General features: G+C 31.1%; 5 protein-coding genes and 1 non-coding gene across 8 annotated transcripts; 3 read left to right on the top strand and 3 right to left on the bottom strand.

Moving 5' to 3' along the window:
* The first annotated feature begins 120 nt into the window (after positions 1-120).
* LOC126781441 (FMR1-interacting protein NUFIP1) lies at positions 121-1,931 on the top strand. The gene is made up of 3 exons (XM_050506428.1): positions 121-453; positions 529-796; positions 984-1,931. The coding sequence occupies exons 1-3, from the start codon at positions 250-252 to the stop codon at positions 1,778-1,780; spliced, it is 1,269 nt and encodes a 422-aa protein (XP_050362385.1). The 5' UTR covers positions 121-249; the 3' UTR covers positions 1,781-1,931.
* Positions 1,932-3,601: 1,670 nt separating this feature from the next.
* LOC126781442 (60S ribosomal protein L3) lies at positions 3,602-6,862 on the bottom strand. The gene is made up of 7 exons (XM_050506429.1): positions 6,763-6,862; positions 6,276-6,468; positions 6,022-6,190; positions 5,498-5,820; positions 5,233-5,412; positions 4,942-5,120; positions 3,602-3,825 (listed from the first exon to the last, which is right to left on the bottom strand). The coding sequence occupies exons 1-7, from the start codon at positions 6,763-6,765 to the stop codon at positions 3,634-3,636; spliced, it is 1,239 nt and encodes a 412-aa protein (XP_050362386.1). The 5' UTR covers positions 6,766-6,862; the 3' UTR covers positions 3,602-3,633.
* LOC126781475 (small nucleolar RNA U43) lies at positions 6,539-6,617 on the bottom strand. Its single transcript, XR_007670642.1, has one exon. It is a non-coding gene; the product is annotated as a small nucleolar RNA U43 (small nucleolar RNA).
* A 1,170-nt stretch (positions 6,863-8,032) lies between the features above and the next one.
* On the top strand, positions 8,033-8,863 carry LOC126781459 (mediator of RNA polymerase II transcription subunit 11). Its single transcript, XM_050506451.1, has 2 exons — positions 8,033-8,346; positions 8,415-8,863. Exons 1-2 carry the CDS (start codon positions 8,271-8,273, stop codon positions 8,744-8,746), a joined length of 408 nt encoding a protein of 135 aa, XP_050362408.1. The 5' UTR covers positions 8,033-8,270; the 3' UTR covers positions 8,747-8,863.
* Positions 8,864-9,307: 444 nt separating this feature from the next.
* Positions 9,308-12,247, bottom strand: LOC126781454 (protein slowmo). 2 transcript variants are annotated; one of them, XM_050506445.1, is made up of 5 exons: positions 12,049-12,247; positions 11,799-11,964; positions 11,502-11,696; positions 10,125-10,297; positions 9,308-10,091 (listed from the first exon to the last, which is right to left on the bottom strand). In XM_050506445.1, exons 1-5 carry the CDS (start codon positions 12,078-12,080, stop codon positions 10,004-10,006), a joined length of 654 nt encoding a protein of 217 aa, XP_050362402.1. In that variant the 5' UTR covers positions 12,081-12,247; the 3' UTR covers positions 9,308-10,003. The 2 variants fall into 2 exon arrangements, with proteins under 2 accessions (XP_050362402.1, XP_050362400.1); XM_050506443.1 differs by having other exon boundaries at positions 9,308-10,297.
* Positions 12,248-15,137: 2,890 nt separating this feature from the next.
* On the top strand, positions 15,138-24,162 carry LOC126781439 (diacylglycerol O-acyltransferase 1). 2 transcript variants are annotated; one of them, XM_050506425.1, is made up of 12 exons: positions 15,138-15,382; positions 15,513-15,655; positions 15,807-15,935; positions 16,032-16,129; positions 16,955-17,007; positions 17,240-17,348; positions 17,730-17,879; positions 18,435-18,461; positions 19,786-19,924; positions 20,332-20,497; positions 21,509-21,781; positions 22,556-24,162. In XM_050506425.1, the coding sequence occupies exons 2-12, from the start codon at positions 15,540-15,542 to the stop codon at positions 22,766-22,768; spliced, it is 1,473 nt and encodes a 490-aa protein (XP_050362382.1). In that variant the 5' UTR covers positions 15,138-15,382; positions 15,513-15,539; the 3' UTR covers positions 22,769-24,162. The 2 variants fall into 2 exon arrangements, with proteins under 2 accessions (XP_050362382.1, XP_050362383.1); XM_050506426.1 differs by lacking the exon at positions 18,435-18,461 and having other exon boundaries at positions 15,139-15,382.
* Positions 24,163-25,421: the final 1,259 nt, after the last annotated feature.

The raw sequence follows: 25,421 nt of genomic DNA, 5'->3' as shown, positions 1-25,421 counted from the left end.
TGCTAAAGTATGCTAAATTAATTATAATCATATAGTTTATATTATTTATTTTGATATTAACTTTTACCTCCCTCAATATAATTTGACATTGACATTTAGTACATTCAAGTCAACGGAATATATAGGTACTCTTGTGTGTGTCTCAATAATCAATATTGATTTTATAGATGAGGAAGTAAAGGTAGCAACTATTTGTGAACCAATTGTATTTAACCTAAAATTAAAAGATAGAAGAAATTTATATTAATCATGAATACATTATCGCAAAATAGGCAAAGTATTATATTAAATCGAAAAGTAAGGCCACAGGGTAATATTATGGTCAGAAAAACTAATTTAAATTCCCATTGGCCACCGCAATCATTACCCGGCTGTGAAAAATATTGGTGTGAAACATGTGACAAGGGTTTTATGACCAGGATCCATCTTAATTATCACAAACAGCGGCACCAAGTAAGTCAACCCTAATTAAGCTTTTAAAATCGGATCTTTCTTTTTTCTAGTATTTTTATTATCATTTGTTTTTAGAAATGCAACATAGATGGATGTCAATTTGTAGCACACCCACAAGTAATTACAAAACATATCCAAATGCAACATGCTACAGGTTTATATAAAAGGATTGGAAAACTTAACAACCCAGAAGAGATTAAGAAATGGAGGGAAGAAAGAAAAAAGAAATATCCAACAAAAGAAAATATTGAGAAAAGACAAGCTGAAATGAAAGAAAAGATAAGAAGAGGTGAAAAAATGGGATTAAAACGCAGCCTCCATAAATTCAATAATATAAAATCTGGTAAGACATATGCACTATGCATTTTTAATTTTTATTTATCAAAATATTATTTTCAAATTTTCTTATTTGAAAATGAAATTTCCTTATTATATTATAAATTCAATTTCCCAAAGAAACATACCTATGCTGTGCGAAAGATGTCCAATTTTATAAAATGAAATAATCATAATGATTTATAAATTTTCAGGATATGACAATAAAAATCGGCAATACATGACTCGTGAAAAATATATGAGATCATTAAAAGACAGTAAAATTACACCACAATTGTCAAACAATAAAAGAACAGTTAAAAAAATAGTGCACAAAGTAATTCCTCCTAACGAAGAAACCAGAAAACTGCAACCTTTCAAAGGTATTCAATATATAGTAGCTGACGATAGTAAAGAAGAGGAAACAACAGAAGTTAGCAATCATTTAATAGAAGATGAAGAAGTGACCGATGCAGAAGTAGTTGACCAAACAATTACAAAACCAACTCTCTGTGGTGCTTTGACATCATTGATATGTAATTATGAGTCCAGTGATGAAGAGGATATTAAAGTAAAAGCAATAACTAACCCCACTACACCACTAAATAATTTAAACACAGCTACAAACTCAAAAATTAAAGATAATGACAATAAGTATTTGAATAATAGTAAAGAATCTAAAAAATTAGCTAATGAAGATAGAATAGTTTCAAAGGCTGACAATAATTCAATTAATAATCCTAACGAAAGTGAAAATGAGAGTGGACCTGAAGAAGCAACAGTTGACAAGGTCACTACAAATGATGAATCAAAACCTGTAAAAAGAGTACTAACAAAAAAAGAACGCCTACAAATGTGTGCTAAAGCCAAAAGTAGAAACAAACCCCTTAACCTGAGAAGAAAATTACCCTCAACACTTCTAGAAAAACTATTGCATAAGGAAATTCAACACGAAAGAAATGTTATTTTGCAATGTGTAAGATATGTGGTAGAGCACAAATACTTTGACTAAGTTTCAACTAAATTAATTTTATGCAATAGTTGCAATTATACTAAAATATTAAAATAAATTTCTTTATGGTATGACTTCAAGCTCACATTGCCTAAAATTTTTATACAAATAAAGTTCATAAAAGATACAGTTACAGAAATACCTCATATTAGATGATTTTTTTTTATTAAAGATAATTTTAGATTTTTACATTTTTAAATCTAAAATTCATTTTGCACAAGCAATAAAATAGATACTTTTATCAGTTGAATTGTTGTAAGCAAACCAAAATTAGATATAATTTTGTTTAAGTATTTCATAAAAAAGGTTTAAACCAAACCAGCACCACTGAATTTTCCATGTGCTTGAGGTGAAAAATAAAGGATTTGTAACAAATAAGTTTGAATTATTCTACAGAGTTAATGTTATGATGTTTATTTTCTTTTCTGAAAACAGGTCAACATCATATGAATATAATAACATTAAGCTCACATCATGGGTCACTGCCATCAAAAGCAGTACCCAAACAAATATTTTAAACATATAAGTCCATTTTTTTATGTTCAAGACTAATAGAAAAATGTAATTTTAAATGAGTGAAAATCAATGTTTCCAAAATCTAACTTAATAATTTTATGAGTAACTTTATGCGCTTTTTTTCTACTGTTTAATTTGCAATGCTGGACACAATAAATTAATATTTAATGTTAGGTTTGAAAATTTGTTGTTAGGTTTATTTTTAATTTCACTAGTAAATTATTTATATGATAAGCGGCCCGACGAAAGCGCAATCAAATACCATTGAATGTTATTTTTATATGCTGTATTTGCATCTAGTAGGATACGATTATGCCATTCTTATTTGTTTGTGTATGTACCACCTAATTATATCTAGTTATGCGAACGAAATAAATCCATTTTTAGTTATGTATGACGATTCAGAACAGTCGGGAAACAATACATATGTACCTATTTATTCAATAGGAATTTTTTTTAATAAAAAAATTACAACAAAACGAGATAGCCTAGTGGTCAAAACTCGTGAATCTTAACCGATGATCGCGGGATCAAACCCGGGTAAGCACCACTGAGTTTCTACGTGCTTTATAATTATGTGTATTTATAATCATTTCGTGCTTAACAATGAAGGAAAACATCGTGAGGAAACCTTTTTTTTCTAAACGCTGGAAAAACGCGTTTCCCCCACGGGAACAGTGGGGGGGGTATGTGGGGCTCGCCGATGTACAACACGCCGAGTGCGTCCCGAGCATCGGAATACCCACTAAAAAACGGCGGTACCGTTTCAGTCTTAACGAGGAGCGCCACGGGATCGTTTTCGCATGCTACCGTGACGTTGATGTGTGACGCATCGTGACCTGCGTGTGTCATATTTCAATGAAATTTAGCAAAGTGTCATTGTACCAGTCCTCAATGGAACAGCGTGGGGGAATAAGCTCCAAACTTCCAAAAGAGGGAGGCCTTAAGCACAGCAGTAGGATATTCACAGGCTGATGGTATGAAATAGATTATGAAGAATACGATATGGAGTAGAATCCAATATCGATGAACCTTTTACAGCTCAATTCTACAATATTTTTTAAGACAAGTGATTTCATTTTAGATTAATTTTAGGTAACAATCTTATTAAAAATCAATGGTGTTGCGATTTTTGGTATACGAATGTACTAACACTAGGGTGCCCATAATACAATTTTAATCAAATGAACTTAAACATTTTACTAGTAATTAGAAGTTTAAAAACTCGAAATGAGCTAAATTTCAAATGTTTTTCTTTTATCCCAAGTATAGTGTTTACAAGCAAGAGGTAGTAAAAACTCAAAAGATTTTTAAATCAGTTTAATGTGTCAATAACACTAAGACTGAGCTGCGGCTGGAGCAGCTGTGGCGGCGGCCTCTTCGCGAATACGGTCCTTTTTAAGAGTACCCATGAATGCAGCCTTGTCAGCTGGTGTCTGGAAGCGTCCATGACCGAATTTGGATGATGTATCGATGAACTTAAGGTTAATCTTTTCAAGTGCTGCTCTCTTTGTGTGCACACGCAAGGACTGAAATAGAAAATATCGAAATTAATACTTGGGGTAATAAATTAAATGATGGATAAATTAATCATATTTATCTGTAAATAATTAGTAAAAAAGTATAATTAATTAGAGGCCTGATTTAGTTACACCTAGTTAATTAATTGTAGCCAAACATGACCTAGATCAGCACAAAATAATACAAATATGGGACGTAATACACTAAATTATTTCATCAAAACACATTGAGTGGTCACTACATGTAATGCAAGATATCCCCATATACAATAGTTTTAGAAAGTTATAAGCCTGATCTGCAAACACTTTTTTTTTACAGTGTAGGTCAGCAGACAAGCATATGGGACCACCTGATGGTAAGTGGTCACAAACGCTCATAGACATTGGCATCGCCAATGCGCCACCAACCTTGGGAACTAAGATGTTACGTCTCTAGTGCCTGTAATTTAATAAATCTAATTACACTGACTCACTCATCCTTCAAACCGAAACACAACAATAACAAGTACTGCTGCTAGAATATCTGATGAGTGGGTGGTACCTACCCTGACGGGCTTGCATGTAAAGCCATACCAACAGTAATTATACATATATTTACAGTCTTGTTCTCAAAATGTAATACACAGTTAAACCTTTACTGGTGGTAGGGCTTTGTGCAAGCTCGTCTGGGTAGGTACCACCCACTCATCAGATATTCTACCGCAAAACAGCAATACTTGATATTGTTGTGTTCCGGTTTGAAGGGTGAGTGAGCCAGTGTAATTACAGGCATAAGGGACATAAAATCTTAGTTCCCAAGGTTGGTGGCGCATTGACTATAAGCGATGGTTGACATTTCTTACAATGCCAATGTCGAAGGGCGTTTGGTGACCACTTACCATCAGGTGGCCCAAATGCTCGTCCACCTTCCTATTCTATAAAAATAAAAAAATAAAAAAAACCTAACTTTGCATTGCTATAATATATGAAATAATTTAATTCATTTAAGTTAAAATAATAAATTGAATTGTCTATTAATATTATTATAAGCATCTGTAAGTACATTATTCAGCCAGAAACAAGTAGCACAAAAATAATCATAATTTAATTTAACATTTTTAGGAATTTTAAATAAAATAAACTTACTTTTCTTAAAGTGATGACACGCTTTTTTGGTCCCATGCAACAACCCTTAATCATGATGAAATCATTATTGACTTCACCATAATGAGGGAAACCTCCCATTGGAGTAATAGATTTCTCAGACAAATCGTATTCAGTGGAAGCATTGTTCTTAATAACTTTGCCATCCTTAGTATGGATTCCTGAAAAGAACAATATTTGAGTTTAAAATTTGATATTGTTAAAAATAGCATATCAAAACCTCAAATGTGATTAATTTCATATTGAGCCTCAAAAACATAAGTTACTTCTTACCTTGTCCAATTCTGTAAATCTTTTTGTTCATTTCAGTACGATGATGATAGCCCTTTTGACCAGCACGGGCAACAGTGAACGATACTCTTGAAGGATGCCATGCTCCAATACAGGCAACTTTACGCAGACCCTTGTGCGTCTTACGAGGAAGCTTCTTAGTATGCCAACGTGATGTTACACCTATATAACAAGAAAAATTAATAACCAAGAAAATATTACAAATGAATTATACAAATTAATAATTGTTTAATATTTTAACAGTTACCTTTGTATCCTTTACCCTTGGTAACACCGATACAATCAATCATCTCATCCTGAGTAAAGACAGAATCAATTGGAATGGGCTTCTCAAGGTGTTCTCTAGCCCATTTAACTTTGTCCTCAATGGTACCACCATTCACTTGGATTTCCATAATATGGGCCTTCTTTTGTCTCTGCTTAAGAAGTTTCATTTGAGTGTGTGCAATAATTCTCACAACACTGCAGTAACGAATCATCTTTTTGAAGTCCTTTTCAATGGACTTGCGCCCAAGTTCATCCTGCCATTTCTTGCTTGACTTAGTGAAAGCCTTCTTCTTGCACTTATACCTAATCGGAGGACAAAGGTATAGAGCTGCTGTAAGAAAAACCACGTGGCCTCTTCATTGAGCGGAGACCACTTGGTAACAATATGCACATTGCATATTTACAAATAAACCCTCATCTGATGAGAGGAGAGCTTTAATCGTAGAAATTAGATATTGATATAAGATATAATAATATAAAAATATTTTACTATAACACGCATACCAGTTCTTGTAGAAGCGACGGCGGCAGTCTTCGGACATATGTTCAGCCCATACGGTCAATAACGCGCGTAGACCGTGTGGTGTCTCAATGTAACCAACAACACCAACACAGACCATGGGTGGAGTTTCAATGATGGTTACAGCTTCTACGATTTCTTTCTTGTTGATCTCTAAAAAATTACAAGTTAAAGTATTAAGCAGCTGTTAAACAGTATCCACGCATGGTGAAAACATTAAGTATTAATGGATACTTACTTGAACCAGGACGGTCAGGTTCACGGACCACGTGGGTCATACCAGCTTTATAGCCGATGAAAGCAGTAAGATGCACAGGCTTGCTGGAGTCATCTTTGGGGAAAGCCTTCACCTTACCACGATGACGACGGGATCTCTTCTTGGGATAGAATCCCATAGATCCATGGCGAGGCGCCGAGAATTTCCTATGCGACTGAAAAACACGTAATTCTGGTATGAGTATGCGTTGATATGTGAACACACACAAAATTATTTATATAGCATTAATCAGTCCGCCCTAGTACAATCTTCATTTTAGTTCAGGTTCTAACCGTATAAAATTGTATATTTTTGTATCATCATTTTATATTCAAGCAAAATTAAAACTTTCTTCGATTTATTAATCTTAAAAATATTTATATACATCACTAATTAAATCAACAGTAATTAAGGAAAATATAATTATGATTGCAAAGATAATTCAAGATTCAAAAACGTGTTAACCTACCATGTCTGACGACTATCGCAACAAAAATGGCCGAGTCAAAGACGTTTGACGTTGCACTAGAAATAAATGCCACATAAAAATATGCAAATAGTGTTGCTACGAAAAAAGTCACTTTGACGACACAGACTGTATGCTTCGTATAGTAAAATAGTAAGATCGATATTTTATACAGTAGTTCTTATCAACTTTGCTTATTTATTTAACAATAATTCCTGTCTTAGTGAACATTGATTAATATTGATTTCAAAAAAAGAAAACATGGCATTGTTTCACTCTAATCAGTACGTAATGCCGTATATTTTTGTACATGTTATTGTAAAGAATTTAATAAAACATGAATTTAGTAACATATGTTTGTTGCCCTCGTCTCGGCAAATTAAATATATTAGGAATGTATGTATTAAATAGTTAATTGCGCTAGTTTAACATACATCCAATATTGCATGAAAAAATATTTCCATGGTACTTAATATTAACTTTTGATTTCGATTTTCAAATTAATTGATAACATCGATATAGATGTACAATTGTATATAGGTTCAGTCAAAAGGTTAGACATTTTAAATTCTATATTATATTTATTATAGCTTATATTATCTTTAAAGTTGAAACAAAAAAGTTGAAAGTTGAAGTAAGGTTACATCAGCATGAGAAATATTATAAAAGTCTTGCAAAAATCAAATTCAGTCCTAGTCTCGGATGTTACAGGGGCAACTAGAAATTAAATGTTACTATATAAAGTCCTTGAAATCCAGACTTAGACAAAATATAATCAGATTAATGATTAACGATTACTATACAATATGCAAATATCAATCACGATTATACTATAACGACAGTAATTAATAAGGTAAAGCGAGTGAGTGAGTATTAGCGTCAAAGTGCAGTATAATAACGCATACCGCACTATAATGAATCTACCAACGTACTGCGATTGTGACATTTTGGTACCGCGCTCGGGATTCTGACAATGTGAATCTGCAGGTATACTCTGAGTGTCCTTAAAACCCCATTGTAACTAGCGTGCTGTACATTGCGACAGTAATCTTTAATAGTTTAGTTATGTCTCAAAATAATTATTATTCTATTTATTTTTTTCGAAATATATAGTTTACGCTAACATAGTTATAAAAGTAAATTGATAGGTACTATCAATGATAATATAATTATAAGACTAACATGAAAGAGCTTAATTTTCAATTTTGTGGTCTGTGGTTTACGGTTTCAAAAGTGTCAAATATTAATTGACAATTTACATCTAACATCTAAATAATGTTATTTTTTCCTACCGTATGCTAAAATTCAAATACTAATTATTTAATATTTATTCTATTCTTGCTCCCTATTATTAATCGAGTTAATCATTATTTAAAATTGGTTAGAATACATAAAAGAACCCATATAACGACAAAATTGCACAAAGTTTACATAAATCAAGTATTAATTACATACTATAAGTTACAATTTTTCATTGTTTGAATAAAAATAAAAAAGTGACTATCTAAGATATGGCAGGCCCAATAGAAAGGATTCAAGTTCTTGATGACATAGAAAAAGACATCATTACATGTTTGCAATGTGCAGGTTTGTAAACTTACATGATTTGTTTATTTTATGTAATTTACGTGGTAATTATATTTTTCTCTTTCCAGCTCAAGCATTATTGGAGTTAGGTAAAGAAAGATCAAGTCAGAAACAAGCTGAGAGTAATACTTCTCAATTTCTCAGGACTTTAAGTCAGGTTGAGTCTAAACTAAGTGATCAAATCAATTATTTGACACAAGTGTCCACTGGCCAACCACATGAAGGTTCAGGTTATGCTTCACAAAAAGTATTACAGATGGCTTGGCATCGTTTAGAACATGTACGCTCTTGGGTAAATGAACTAGAAAGACACAAAGCATCTCACTTAGCTGCAGGAAATAGAACAACAGTAGGTGTCATAAATGGTAATATGACATCATCTGGAACAAGCACTCAATAAGTAACAGTAACATGAAGGTTTTGAAATATGATGATAATTATGTGAATGTGTAAGTGAAAGGTAGTAAGAGTAAATTTCTTTTATTAATCATTGTCCTAATAAAGCATTTAAAATTTTCTTGTTTGTTTTTTAATCAATTTTGATTTAATTGTCCATCATAATATCTGTGTTTTATGTTGACTGCACTTTGAAGTTTAGCTGTTAATACTTTTAGGAAGAGTTTATATGTATAAATTTACACTACATAACAACATTACTTGGCTAATATGTCGAGTGTACTGTCTGTAGTAGTGTCTCTCAGAGTTAGGCTTAATACAACCTTTATCATTGAATAAAAAATGAATTCCTTTTTGTCAAACGTTAGAGAACTAAAACAATACAGGTAGGACGATAATACACAATTTTGGTTGCTTTTTCTTTTGTTAACTTTCTCAGAACTTCATTGTTCATATTTGTTTCAAAATAAAATTTCTCTTTATAAAATTTTGTTAATAAGATTTTAAAGAACAATGATTCTTATAATAAATTCTCTAATTAATGGGGTTAATAAAAGATTATAAGTCTGCCAGTAAACAAAAATTTATTTTATTAAATAGAAATATACAATGATATATAGTGAGAAATGTTACATGGAATTGATATTTTTGCTTATAAATTATAAGTTGAGAATGTTTTGACATTGTCTATTGTAACATATAAAAATACATTGTATTCATACTTTAATTTAAATCAATTTATTATAAATCATTAACAAAATTTAATGGTAACCGAGTATTGATTAAGAACATATATAATTCACTAAATAAAACATTGAACATTCAAATTAGATCTAGTAATTCAAATAAAAAGCTTTCTTTTGCTATAAATCACTTTTTTCATGGTGTAAAGCAGCACAACTGACATAGAAATACAGAAAATGCATCTCAATTTTATATGTACATAAAATGCAAGTTAATAAACTAGACTATTCCAAATGACAAATGCTTTTAACAATAATACTACACATTGATAAAAACACAATTATTTTACTAATACATACATACATTTAATAAATTAATAATAATACATTCCTCACTATAATGAAAACATTGCTATCATATCAATTAAACATTATCATCATAAGGGACAGTTTTTGTAGAACTCATCATATGTGAAAAGTTAAGTTGAAACTTTTCTACAAAATATTGTGTTGTAATGAATAATAATTGTCAATAAACCTAAGTCCCCTAATGGTCATAGTTGAAATCACTCCTCTTTTCAGCTTCGTTGATTAGCATTTGACTTTCTAAATTTTTCTATATCATCTAAAGATCTTTTAGCTTTAGTTGATATATCATCCATGGATCTTCTTGCTGTAATTGTGATGTCATCTAATGACTTTTTTGTCTGTGATAGAAGTTCATCTGTGCTTTTGCAGGCTGTATTTGCTAATTCCTTTATCTCGGAGTCTAATTTTCCTATGACCCACTCAATTGCTTGACGACCTTTTCCTGCATTCAAGGAAATTTTATTTGTCAGCAAATCTTCCATGTAGCTACTTAGTGGCACACCCTGAAAGAAGTAGCAATATAATGGTAATAGTATTTAGAAATTTATTGCATGTCATATCATAAAGTAATATAGTAATTTATTTAATTACACTTTAATATATATATATTTATATAGTAAAAATAGTAATGGAACATACATAAAATATGTTATTCATATGATATACTAAATTTCGATAATTTTTAAGCCCCACTTTACCAACCTTACTTTACCTTTTCTACTTTACAACTAAATTAATTACTTGTTTAGCCTATTTTTAAAATACATTTAAGCTATAAACAGATGACTGTAATACATATATTTAAATTTATTAAGATATATTAATTCCTATTATGTAAATTAAAAAATATATATATTTATAGTCTGCATAAAAACATTACTTTAAACTACTCATTATTGTTATAAATAATGCTATGCAACAGTTTCCCTAATGATCCAGTCTCATAAATGTACACACGTAAAATATTGACAGGCACATTGTATAATTGTATAATCAAAAGAACAAAGTCCTTGCACACATTCCATAGCTATATACTTATATAAGTCAATTATTTTTAGATACAATTTAAAACAAAGAATAAATATCAAATTAGAATACACACACAGTACACAGGATACAGTACTAAGTGATAAATCAATGCTTTTAAAGTGATCAAATGCAAATTATAAAGATAAAATTGAAGTCAAATGTATTTTCACTTACATACACATAATCAGTTTTATTCATTTAATTAAAATATTTTTTATATTAGTTTGTGACAAAACCAAATGTTCATCATCTTTATAGTACATTTTTTTAAAGCTCATTAAGTTTTATATCAGTATATAAACCTACACTAACATGTCTATTATTAGAAAATTACAGCAAATCTTTGCCAAATTTTATCTTTTTGTCAAATGATTAGTACAAAGTGTTATATTAGTATTGTGATTTGCACAGATGTATATAACTATTAGTTTTACTTTGATACACAAGGTGAATTTAATTTTACAATTATATGTTAAACCTTTGCTTTTGACATTACAAAAAAGGAAGCAGTAATTGTTATTCTTTTATTTTTATCATTTGTTACTGTCAAGCGATAACATATCAGTCATTACTATGACCTTCAAGATAAAAAAGAACCATCTTAAAACCTTTTTTAAATTTGCAACAAAAAGTTTAATTAAAAGATACTTATTTAATAACTACAATTTTATTACTTACTTGTACAGTAACTACAGCTTCTTGTGTTAGAAGCGTTTTAGCAGGATCAGAAGGATGAGGAGTGTACTTAACTGTTTCATCAACAGCAATGTAATGACAAAATGTTAAATTTGTTGTTTTCAGCGTCATTTCACGCTCATTAGGATTCACTTCCGACTTTTCACTGGCATAGCAAATCTTTGCTGTGCCAATTAGCTGAAACCAATTTACATTGTTCAGTTATATTAGGAGTTTTAATTAATTTTCGTTTTCAGTTATTCAAAACAAAGAATCAATTATATATTTTAAGAAACTTACTGCTTGTGCCCATCGTGGAAAAAACCACTTTGAGCTGACGAGTCTATGTGTGTGTAAAATACCGTCAACGACCTTTCTATCAACAACATCAATCCCTACAACAGCTGGGTTCATTGGGTTAGGGTATTTTCTCCATGCTGCTTGTGCAACAGTTTCCCATGGGTGGCTGCAACAATATAATAAATTAAATCAATTAATCTTATTGAGATTTTTATCAACGTATCTTTGTGTCTGTTGCGTCATAACATACTTGAAAGTATGTTCTGATGTCCAAATCTTCATATTTAACTATATATGTAATTCTGGAAAGGGTTCTAAATAATAATGGTTATCCCATTAATTTTATAGATTTTTAAATTCTCGTAACATTACGTTAGCAACAACATAACTACACTCCCATACTTCCGTCGACACAAAATGGACCTTTGATATCAATTGATAGTTGTCAAATTAAACTTGCTGACATTTGTGAAAGGAAAAGTAAAACAGATTATAAAATTAAAACTATCTGTTGTTATCGTAAATATAGAAATTATTATAAGAGTTGTTTCTCTGTCTTTTCACTGAATTAGAATCGTTAGAATCTAATATAAAAATAAGCAAAAATTTAACAATGAACATAATGAACTTATGTAATCGCAGTAGGCACAGGTGGAATAAAGTCAACCCTTAAAAGCCGGCTACCTAATAAAAGTAAGCGTTAGCAACACATTCTACAAATCTTGCATCTTGCTTGGACGAATAAATCTTTTTAAATTTATAATCGCTATCTCTTCCGGTCTACCTAGTCGGAAGGAGAGACTATAGTTTCGATAGGTTATTACTTGAGTATTTCGAAGCCACCGTCGACTAAAGACCTGGATTAAGCACTCGTTATATAGTTATTCACAAAGGATGTCACCTCTACCTCTGAAATTACGGCGCGCTACAAGCGTGACCGACCGATGTGCGATATGAGAGAGCAACGACAACATTAGGCCTGGATAAGAAACGACCACTATTATTTATCACCAGAGATTCCTCGTTCGGTGATATGCCCGTATAAGTTTAACCAAGGATGAATGACTTTACAGTACACAGTAACAGCTTGTAACTGTCCCACTGCTGGGCTAAGGCCTTCTCTCCCTTTTTGAGGAGAAGGTTTGGAGCTTATTCCACCACGCTGCTCCAATGCGGGTTGGTGGAATACACATGTGGCAGAATTTCAGTGAAATTAAACACATGCAGGTTTCCTCACGATGTTTTTCTTCACCCAAAAGCACGAGATAAATTACAATCTCAAATTAAGCACATGAAAAACTTCAGTGGTGCCTGCCCGGGTTTGAATCTACGATCATCGGTAAAGATTCACGCGTTCTTACCACTGAGCCATCTCGTCTTGGCAGATTTTACAGTATCATAAAGGAATTCAGAGCTAAGCATTAAATCAGCACCATAGATAAACCATAACCCGCATTGACTTCAGAATATAATTTTCCTAGTTTACACTTTACTTTGCAGCCTACTGACAACACTGGTTTAAACAGTGTCCTCCTCAAGTAGACAGAGAAACTCTCTGTCTACGCCTCCTCGGCCGTTGTGTTTGTTAATTATTATTTTATAGCACAGACTATTAGCCCCAACGCTCAGACTTGATTATAACGAGATTAAAAAAAAGGTTTTTGAAAAAATAGTATATTAAAGAAGCGTGGAGAGAATATGAATTCTGTAACCGTACTGCTTTTTAAAAAATAATCCAATATAATGAAATTTGAAAGTATGCTCCGTAAATAAAGTTTGTATCTTTATTAACAAACCTACTTCAATTTTTAATTTTAAAATCGTACTTAAAGTGCAGAGAAACATAAATCATAGTACAATGTGCATAATACAACTTCGAAAAGTTTGCTAAAAGTTGTTAAAAACACTACAATGTGGAAAAAAGCGAGTAAGTAAATGTCTATGAAGGTTTGTTGGAAATGTTTAAGGGTTATGCCCTTTACCATCTATTCATTCTCAGTTGTTTACACAGTTGCTGAATTTAAAGGATAATTAGAGCTGCAAATATGATCTGCATTCTATTCGGTCTTTACCCTCTCTGTTAAGGAAGAAATTGTTAAAAAGGTTGACATTTTGGTTTTGGAAGCAAGAAGAATAACCATAAAATATTTATCTGAGATCTTAACCATTTGGTTGTATTCAAACCATTTTAACTAAGTCACAGGAGCACTTTTGAGGAAAATGTCTTTGCAGGATAGATCACAAATATTAAAATTTTCCCGTGTGATTCTAATCAATTTCGTAATTGTGTTGTCACCATGGATGAAACTTCATGGATGACACTTTGATACCGTAAATAAGAGAAAAAACGTGTCTTGGAAACGACCCTTCTATCCCATGAAGAAATTTCAAGTCGCTCCTACCGCTGACAAACGTTAGTACCGCTAGCAAATTTATTTCCAAACTTGCTATGAAACGTGTGTTTATGTAAAACGTCCTATGAGTTACTAATTCTTCACTCTAACACTTTTGCTTATCGATCAAAAAATGACAAATATAATGATATTTTTTTTTTATCATTTAATAGATTTTTACTTAATTAAATATTTGTTCAAAAAAATCTACTCGGGAAGTATGTGTTTCATGTTACTGAAATAAACGTATGTGTAGCTTTCGTATATCTATTTTTTTAATTCTTCGACCACCAAATAACTACTCACTAAATATTTATCCTATTTATTTAGCTGGTCAGTTGACCCAGTTTCATAATGAAATTATGTATTCATTATTAATTTTTTTGCAGTAAAAAATTATTGAGTTGGATAGAATTCGAGTGCATGTAACGTTGAAAATAAAATATTCTTAACGCAAAGTTTTGTAACTTTGCATTAAGAAATATTCTATTTTCAAGTACAAAGAGTATCATGCACGGCCAACGACCACGGACAGCAACGCACTAGATCCAAGCTCATCCAGCGGTGCGTTCTTGAGATTCGAGCCATTTTGTAATTCTAAAATAGCTAAATTCACATGTCACTTTTATTGTTTTATTTATCGAGTCGCAGTGGCTTCATCACCCAACTAACTAATTCGATGCGGGATTGTCCGTAATATCACGCACGTGGGAAGCCACCTTAACGTGTATTCTCTAATTCAAATGAATAGATTTTATTATATTTGCTCTAATTGTCATTGGCCTATTGGCCACCTGTCAGATGGCGCAAATGTCGCAATTGGATGAATGTATGTTATGTGCCTAGTGAGTTTTTACCTATTCTATAGCGCCATCTAGTGACAATAATCGGAATTCCATACAAATCGCAGTTAACGTAAACGCTATCGAATACATAAAAAAACTCGTACTGGGCAGTGGGCAACTGGGCACACTGATTGCCGGCTCTGATTTATTCTAAACTTTGAAGTCTTTATTTTTGTGTTTTCTGTCATTGTGTTTTGTGCGAGATTGATTGAAAATTTTGTAATAAGTAAATTACCCTAACATAAATGCTGTTAAATAAGTTCAAAATTTAATATTTTAATGTGATGTGTATGAAGTGCAATAATATATTTTTTAATTTCATGTGCTAAATTTTTGATCGGAAAAGGTAAGAATAAAATTAATACGCTAGGTCGGTTGAGTAATAATATAAATAAAGTCGATAAGGCGGCATATCAATTAAGATAAAATATATACTACTGTGATTTTTGTTGTTGATTGCTATAGTCATTTTTTAGTTTTGTCACGAAAGTGGATGCACTATAATGTCTAATAAAGCAGAAGAAAATGCTGTGCGGTATAGGAGAGCTCAGAGCGTTACCAAAGCAGAAGAAATTACCGAAAAAGAGAAAAAAGCGCGGAAATCTCAGGTAGACAAACCGTAAGTAAAATTGAATAATTTTAATAAGAATACTGTATCATTAGACTTTGAACATTAACACAGGACAAAATATTGGTGAATCATAAAAGGAATTTCATTGAGTATTAAAAGCTTACACAATCTATATCTTTGAAAAAAAATCTTTTTACAGCTGCCACAAACCAAGGGATTCACTTTTTTCATGGAGCTCGGAGTTTACAAATTTTACCGGATTAGTGAATTGGGGTTTCCTTATGTTAACCATAGGTGGACTACGGTTGTGTCTTGAAAATTTTTTAAAGTAAGATTATTGAACAAACATTATAAATAATATAATATAATATAAAATTTTGTATGTAATCAATATTCACTATTTAAAAAAATATATTGTTTACAGATATGGTATACGTGTAAATCCATTTGAATGGATTGTTGTTTTGACTGGTCATAATGAGGGTTACAGTCACCAATATCCATCTGTGATATTATTAATTTGTAAGTATCAATATATACATCCCGTCTGGGTAGGTATTACTGGTGGTAGGGCTTTGTGCAAACCAGTCTGGGTAGCTACCACCCACTCATCAGATATTCTACCGCAAAACAGCCGTACTTGTTATGGTTGTGTAACGGTTTGAAGGGTGAGCCAGTGTAATTACAGGAACAAGGGACATAATATCTTAGTTCCCAAGGTTTTAACAAATATGTGTGTCTTGCTATATATTATACCAATAGTATTCGTAATGGAATTAAAAAAGTACTTTTCTTCATTTTGAATATATTTAATTATTGTATAACATTATAGAAATGCTCAAGCACCGGTAGATGTAGAACATGTATATTTATTTCAAATATCATATCCATTAAACAGTATAGACTTTGATTTGCTGCAGCATCATCTAGCAGTAAGGTACAATAACAGTAATAGCCTCTGAACACCCCCTGCTGGGCTACGGCCTCCTCTTTTTATTTGAGAAGTAATGATCTTAGGTTAAGATTCATGCATTCTGACCACTGAGCCATCTCAGCTTTTTCACAATAAAGAAGATAGTATAAGTACTCTCTCTGTGACAAATACAAGTTTTCATGGTAATTGATTAAGCATTGTCAGAATCTATCAATCTTAAACAGATATACCAACATTTGTTTTTATATATGTCAGATTTATTGCCATGACAATATGGCTCCTTTTATCCTCCGTCTCTGTCTATTAATGAAACTTCCATCACCAGTTGAAAGAATTTCGAGTTTCTTCCGTCCATCTGCTTAGAATTCAATATGAAATGATAAATACAATATCTAATAACAACTGGTTTGCAGTTAGTGTGGTGCCGGCTGTTATATGTTTGTTGATTGAAAAGGCTATAGCAGTGGTGAGTTGTCTTGTATTTCTTAAAATTTTATATCAGTAATAATGACCTTACTTATAAATGTTTCCTAACATATCTTTATAAACACTGATGTCACTTTTCCTGTCATTAATGAAGAAAAGAATAAAACAGCATTGGTTAACTAATCACCTGCTAAACAATATTTATAAGTAAGACCATCACTTAATAATTATTTCATTAAATTACTTAGAAAACAATTTTTATTTAATTACAGGAGATACTATCACAAAAGCTTGGAATAAGTCTACAAATAATAAATATTGTTTCCGAGATAAGCTTACCTGTAATAATTTTGTACTTCAAGGGAACACAATTTAGTTTTGGTTTGTATTACATTTGTGTATTAAACTAGCTTATGCCAATGAATTCTCCCACAGTCTATTTTGTATATACTCAAACTGCCTAATAGCATTTTTAAAAGTGAAATGAGCATACACCTTTATGAAGAATAAATAATAATATACATTTGTAACAAACTAATAATCCATTCTTCTTAGCAATAAAAACCAATGGCTTTTAAAACAATAATAATAAGATGACAAATATAAATAAAGATATTTTCTTTGTATATTAAAAACTGATTAAATATTGTAACTCACATTGTTTAATCAGTTTTTAATATACAGTTATAAAATATATTCTTTAATATACAGTTATATTAGTTATAAAATTATTTTTAAAATTTTATATTGTTATAATTTCAGTTGGCATTACAACAGTATGCATGATATACTTAATTCTTTTCTTAAAATTGTGGAGCTATTGTCAAACAAATCATTGGTGCAGACTAGGAATGAAGGGGAAACAATATAAAAATACATTAAGACGTCAAAGTTTATCAGCACCTAATTGGAGTAAGTATCCATCATATCAAAGTTTTGCTGTTAAATAAAGATTTATTCATTATCCAGGTATCCAGCTATCGCATTATTAAAATACATAAGGTTTGATTCATTTTATAAAATACATTTGGTTTAGTCATGATTCAACAGACAGACAGTTATTTTCACAGTTATTAGGCTTATTAATGCTGTATACCATAAACAAGTAATAGTTTTTTTAATTATATAGTTACTTAATTTTGCTTAAGGATTATTATGTAAAGTTTTTCAATATTAGGAAATTTTGGTGACACTTACTAAAATATTTGATTGTGTTACTATAAAAATGTATGTAATAAAAGAAAAAGTGGAAATCAACTTTAATATCATAAGCAAAAAAATGTGAATAATAATAAAGCTACATAGTTGTGTGTTTCAAGTTTTTGTTTATTTTCGAAAGAAGGGTATGAAATGATGTCATTTGTTCTATGTAGAACAGTCTTGTAAAATCAAATAGGTTAATATAGAGTAGAGTAAAATGCCTATAACTATTATTTTAGTTTTACAATGTCTACACTGTTATTTCAGATGAACTAGTTAATGCTGAACATGAGCGTAAGTGAGATGTTAAATACAGCACAGAAAGCAAGATATGCACTTAGTTTTATGTATTTTTTGCAGCTTTTGTTTCTCAACTATTTTGTAATATTTGGTGGTTGGTTCGCTTGTACTAATAGCCTTTGATTTCTCTATATGTAGGAAATACGCCCAAGATCAATAGTAGATAGTCAATCAATTGTCCCTTAACAGTAATTAAAAAAAAGTTTTTAATCCATTGTATAATTTCATAATCACTAACTAATTATAATTGACTATTAAGTCAATGCGAGCCGAGATGGCCCAGTTGTAAGAACGCGTGAATCTTAAACGATGATCGTGGGTTCAAATCCAGGCAAACACCACTGAATTTTCATGTGTTTAATTTGTGTTATAATTAATTTCGTGCTTGACGGTGAAGGAAAACATCGCGAGGAAATCTGCATGTCTCTAATTCTACTGAAATTGTGCCACATTTGTATTTCACCAATCCACATTGGAGCAGTGTGGTGGAATAAGCTCCAAAACCTTCTCCTCAAAAAAATGAAAGAAGGCGTTAGCCCAGCGGCGGGACATTCATAGCCTGTTACTGTTTACAAAGTTAAAGTCGCAGTTTCGACCCTGACTTACCTGACATGACCTTGGTGACCTTGGGCTTTTGTAAGGTTATCTGCAAGGCATTTACCAGGTATACCAGGTATTGCTGGTATAATTGTCTTATTAAAAAAAAAACTATTTTTACAGGATTTAAAATATTACTTTTTCATTTTCATCTTAAATAGTCATCTTATTTCTTTCAAACAAGTTAACTTAGTTTAATTAAGAAATTGCGTCCATTAGGATTAATATGTTTTACTTTGGTGGTATTATTTAAAAATATCACATCAATTACATTTTTTTGCCTTTCTCGATATAATGGAATTTAAATACATTAAAATAGCAACAAAACTAAACAAAAATCAACTATTTTCACGTAATATTTTGTAAAGATTCTTGTTTCTAATTAAAATAAAAAATAAAAAAAAAACAAAAATGTCTACAATATTGCATGTTCTCTATCTAATTAAATATTGTTTTTCTTTTTTTAATAGCAATATTTTTTTTGCTTCTTAATATTGATTAAAAGCTGCTTTATTGTAATAAAACATTGTGATAATAATTCCAAATATTTTGGTTAAATGTCTTGTTTTACTCACTTATATTATAACATATGTCTTATTATTAATATTTAATTATAATTAACTTTATTTTATTTTTTACTTATTTTATATTTTGCTTTGAATGATAGTATTTTTTCCATATGTATATAAAATCATTTTATCCATGTGTGTGTTATCTTCAGAAACTTTAGAAGACGAGAAAAACGACTTTGCATTGTCTGGTTTAGTAAAATACCCGGATAATTTGACTCTTAAAGATCTTTTTTACTTCCTATTGGCACCAACACTTTGCTACGAATTGAATTTCCCACGCACTACACGGTAAGATTGCTTAGTATGTACACTTGTATTATATGAATCTGGAGGCACAGTTTTTTTCAGAATTTGGTATGGAATTTAATCAAACAAAATATTTCAACACCATATTGGGACAATTACACTAGTTGTTATAATTTTTTGATTCCAAATCTACTATGTTAATGTTCTTTTAGAAAAGTGGGCCATCTTTATTAGGCCTCTCCCACATATCACGTCTCAATAATGTTGTAATGTTTTAGCAAATATACATATATTTTAATAAGTAGTCTATGTCTTCTAAACAGAAACGGTGACAAGTATTTTTGTATCTAGTTTCTTTCTAGTTCTTAAAGAACAAAACATCTCTTATTAAAATGACACACTTTCGAATATCAAAATATATATTTTTATATGTACATATTTTGTTTCAGAATTAGAAAAAGATTCTTAATAAAAAGAATCATAGAAGTTGTGTTTGGTATGAATTTAGTAATGGCGTTATTCCAGCAATGGATGATACCTTCCGTCAGAAACGCCGTGGATCCGTTCTCGGAAATGGACTTCGTGAAGATGACCGAACGACTGTTGAAGTTAGCCGTAAGTAACAGCCTGTGAATGTCCCACTGCTGGGCTAAGGCCTCTTCTCCCTTTTTGAGGAGAAGGTATGGAGCTTATTCCACGCTGCTCCAATGTGGGTTGGTGGAATACACATGTGGCAGAATTTCAGTGAAATTCGACACATGCAGGTTTCCTCACGATGTTTTCCTTCACCGTATAGCCACGAGATGAATTATAATCACAAATTAAGCACATGAAAAGTCAGTGGTGTTTGCTTGGGCTTGAACCCACGATCATTGGTTAAGATTCACGCGTTCTTACCACTGGACCATCTCGTTCACTAGCCGTAAGTAGTTGTTATAATTTGGATTACGTGAATTCAGGGGAGAGGGGACTGTACTATTATGTAAAACAATAGCTATAGTTAAAATTAATATTTCTTTAAGAAACATATTCCTTTACTAGGATAATATATTTATTTAATATTTTTTCTGTTTACCACAAAATACTCATTCAAATAATGTTCTTTTTTCGAAAAAGATTTTGGCCGTTGATTGTCTCCTTTTTTTAATTCCTAGCATAATAATTCTTATTTCTAGGCTTTTTAAATATTTTATCTATACTGTTATTATATAATATAGTTTGTAGTTAAGGGTGCCGTAACGTTCCATGTCGAGTTCAAAATTAAATTTTTTCGTCGATATAAACAGTTATTTTTAGTCGATCGTCTTTTGTTTTGGTATTGGTCTAGTAACAATTAAAGCTTTGTACTTTGTCCAAAGTGACAAAACCAGACGTTTAAGTCAACTGGTATTTTATTTTGCAACTCTCGCTCAACATTTTTCTGCATGCAACAAGCATTTTTTTTTAAATATATTTTTTGTTTTATGCAAAATACACGCAATCGCGATTTTGTATATTATTCGTGTGGTAAATCTATATACCAATGAAATATTTTACATAAATATCTTCTTAACTTTATTAGATTCATAAGAAATGAAGAAACTGTTGGTGTGCGAGAAAATATAATGTCTGATTACTTTTTTCCAGGTTCCCAATCATCTTATCTGGTTGTGTTTCTTCTACCTCAGTTTCCACTCGTTCCTCAACCTCATGGGAGAGTTGTTGCATTTCGCTGACCGAAACTTCTACAGCGACTGGTGGAATGCGAACAACATCTCCGTGTTCTGGAGCACCTGGAACATGCCCGTTCATTTATGGGCAGTCAGACATGTTTACATTCCTATGACTGAGATAGGATATTCTAAAGGGGCTGCTAGTATAGTTGTATTCTTTATATCGGCATTCTTTCACGAATACTTGGTGAGTATATTGGCTTTTTTTTTTCAAGTTTTCCTATTTCTATGTAGAAAATAAAATATCAAAAAATCTGACGCTTTGACGTACCTATTCATTCCGTTTGGGTAAGGCAATCAAATTTTATTTACAACAAAAAGAAAATTGAATTAATTTATTACTGACCCTGTAGGATGATATATGTTTTTTTATAAATAGTCATTACTTTTAAAACAGTAACAGTAACAGCCTGTTAATGTCCCACAGCTGGGCTAAGGCCTCCTCTCCCTTTTGAGGAGAAGGTTTGGAGCTTATTCCACCACGCTGTTCCAATGCGGGTTGGTAGAATACACATGTGGCATAATTTCAATGAAATTAGACACATGCAGGTTTCCTCATCATGTTTTCCTTCAGTGTCAAGCACGAGATGAATTATAATCACAAATTAAGCACATGAAAATTCAGTGGTGCTTGCCCGGGCTTGAACCCACGATCGTCGGTTAAGATTCACGCGTTCTAACCACTAGGCCATCTCAGCTTTTAAAAAGAGCCCGCCAAATATTGTAAAATGATTCAAAAGTGCTTGCAAGGACCTACTATCATATTCAGAATTTGAATTGAAGCTTAAATACCAAAATCGGAAAAAGATGGCGGTGTAGTTAATAGTGTCGCTGACTGTACTATTTTTTAATGTTTGATTAACAAACTATTCGAAAATGTAGAGAAAATTATTAGATTAATTTTGTCTTATGGAATTTTAAATTGATATATGTATAACATTTTTTTATACTTTAATTCTAGGTGAGTGTACCGCTACAAATGTTTAGGATATGGGCGTTTTTGGGTATGATGGCCCAACCTCCTCTGTCTGTGATATCCCGCGTAGCTGAGAAGAAGCTTGGGGCTCGATGGGGCAATATCATTGTATGGAGTTCCCTTATTTTGGGACAACCCCTCGCTATCATGATGTACTACCACGATTATGCTCTGGCTCATTTTGCCCCACAAAAATAATTACCGTGCATGAAATATCAACATTTATATAAATGAAAATATATTTGTATAATAAATTATTATACTAAATGAATCTATATATAAGAAGAGAATTAGAAGCAGCTTTCAATTAACTTGTAAGTTTGCGTTATTCAGATTGATGATGTTGTATTCACGATTTAATCATTAAAAGCATTGAATTAGTAGAACCAGTGTAATTACAGGCACAAGGGACATAACATCTTAGTTCCCAAGGTTGGTGGCGCATTGGTGATATAAGTTAACATTTCTTACAATGCCTATGTCTATGGGCGTTAGTGATCACTTACCATCAGGTGGCCCATATGCTCGTCCGCCTTCCTATTCTATAAAATAAAAAAACTGGCGGGTATTGTTAAAATAATGCATCATGATAATGCATGGAGCATTATCTTAACTTAAACTGAGCCTTAAATGATTGTATTTAGTCAAAATTAAGCCAAATATATAAAAATATGTTTTTTTTATATGAGAACCTAGGAATGGCTTTACAATATTACTAAATAATTTACTGTAAATTTATTTTGGTGTCTATAATTTTTCTTTTTATAAATATTTTATTAAATATAAGAAAAAAATTGTTTATATATATTTTGTAGATTATTGTAACGATCAAGAAATTAATGTTTTTACAGTTATAAAAAATATGCATTTTTTAGTATTTTAAATGTGAAAGGTGGTTTGCATTCCAGAGAGATTTCATGACAATGGTACAAATATTGATAATTATACTATCAAGTTGTAACTTTTAAAAATTATTTTGCCATATGCAAAAATAAAGTAGTCTCGATAAGAATTTTTACAAATAAATATATTAGTTAATTATAAAAATATATGATATATTTAATAAAATAAAATTTATATTATTATTATTTTATGAATAGAAATATTACAATTTTATTCATTATCAAGCTCCTTATAATGAAGACTGAAGTGAATCAAATTATTGATCAATTACTATCGCAATTATTAATGTGAAAATAATATTTTATAAAATCAACAACATATATGTCAAAGATTTAAACGAATTATTTTAAAATTAAGGAAGAATAATTTTATCAATTAAAATCTGACTATAATCGATTAAAATTAAATTAGAAGCTGGATAACTAAAAGGTTAAAATAATAATTATGTAAGTTAAAATGGTGATTAGTTATTTAGGCATTTATATGTGGGGTCTTAGTATAATGCGTTTTTTATTTTTTTTAAAGGAACAGGTTAATAATAAGAAAATCATGCATGTGAAGTATAGTTTTCTGTGATAATAGTTTCACAAGAAATATATTTGTTGATGTGTTCAGAGTATAATATTTTTAAAAAGATTTATGAAATGTTGTATGTAACTATAAATTACCAATAAATATTTTATTTACACAATTTGAATTTTTATTAAGGACAATCTTTGTTTTATTTGGACTTTATTATTAATTATTATCTCGTTTTGTTAAATGGCATGGATTTAGAGCACTGATGTTTTTTGCACTAAGTCACGGGTCCAAATCTAGAAGAGCGCCCTTTTTGTTGAGTGCTCGCCCTTTTTCCAGATTTTATCAAAAAATACTTAAAAATAATGAAAAGTTATTAATTGAAATTAATATGTATTTTCATAGAGTTTTATTAATAGCTCTGCTAAATTATGCAATACAAACTGTTATTGATTAGTTTATATCATTATTTATAACACAACAATATTCCACATAATTATATATATAAACTTTAATTTTACTCCCAAAGTTTTAATAATAATTTTGCCGGCATTCAAGACACCATTTTTTCTCGAATTCATAAAATCATAAAAATATTTTTTAAAGAAAGAAACGACACGAATTCAAGGGCAAAGTTATTTTTGTTTGCGTTCACTTCTCTTATGTTAATTTGGTATTGGAAATTAATGGTAATATCAAAATTCACTAGTGGTAGGGCTTTGTGCAAGCTCGTTTGGGTAGGTACCACCCACTCATCAGATATTCTACCGCAAAACAGCAATACTTCATATTGTTGTGTTCCGGTTTGAAGGGTGAGTGAGCCAGTGTAATTACAGGCACAAGGGACATAAAATCTTAGTTCTCAAGGTTGGTGGCGCATTGGCTATAAGCGATGGTTGACATTTCTTACAATGCCAATGTCTTAGAGCGTTTGGTGGCCACATACCATCAGGTGGCCCATATGCTCGTCCACCTTCTTATTCTATAAAAAAAAAAATTTACAGACTATAGTTTTAGTTAATACAGACATTCTAGCGATTTGTATATGTAATTACTAATTATAAAATATATCACTTATGTTGCATACAGAAGAATAATAATTATTATTTACCGATTTATAAAATTAATAAGTACCTTACACCAATTAATATTTAGTAAACAATGCATATCCGGCATGCATTAATTTTTTTTTTTTTTCAGCCTTTTGCCGTCCACTGCTGGACGAAAGCCTCCCCCCCCCATTCATTATCTTCGGCAAATCATTATCCACTGCTGGAAGTCGGCTTCTTGCCGATTCTTCATTTTCTGCATCCAGTCAGGTCCCGACACCTTCACGTGTCATATGTATACGCTTTGCAATACCTCATTATAATATTTAAAAAAAAAATCGCTCTTGTTCACGCGCCACCTTACCACTACTGTATTAATA

Source organism: Nymphalis io, chromosome 3, assembly GCF_905147045.1.
Source record: "Nymphalis io chromosome 3, ilAglIoxx1.1, whole genome shotgun sequence".
NCBI lineage: Eukaryota > Metazoa > Arthropoda > Insecta > Lepidoptera > Nymphalidae > Nymphalis > Nymphalis io.
This window is presented reverse-complemented; position numbering and strand designations above follow the sequence as displayed.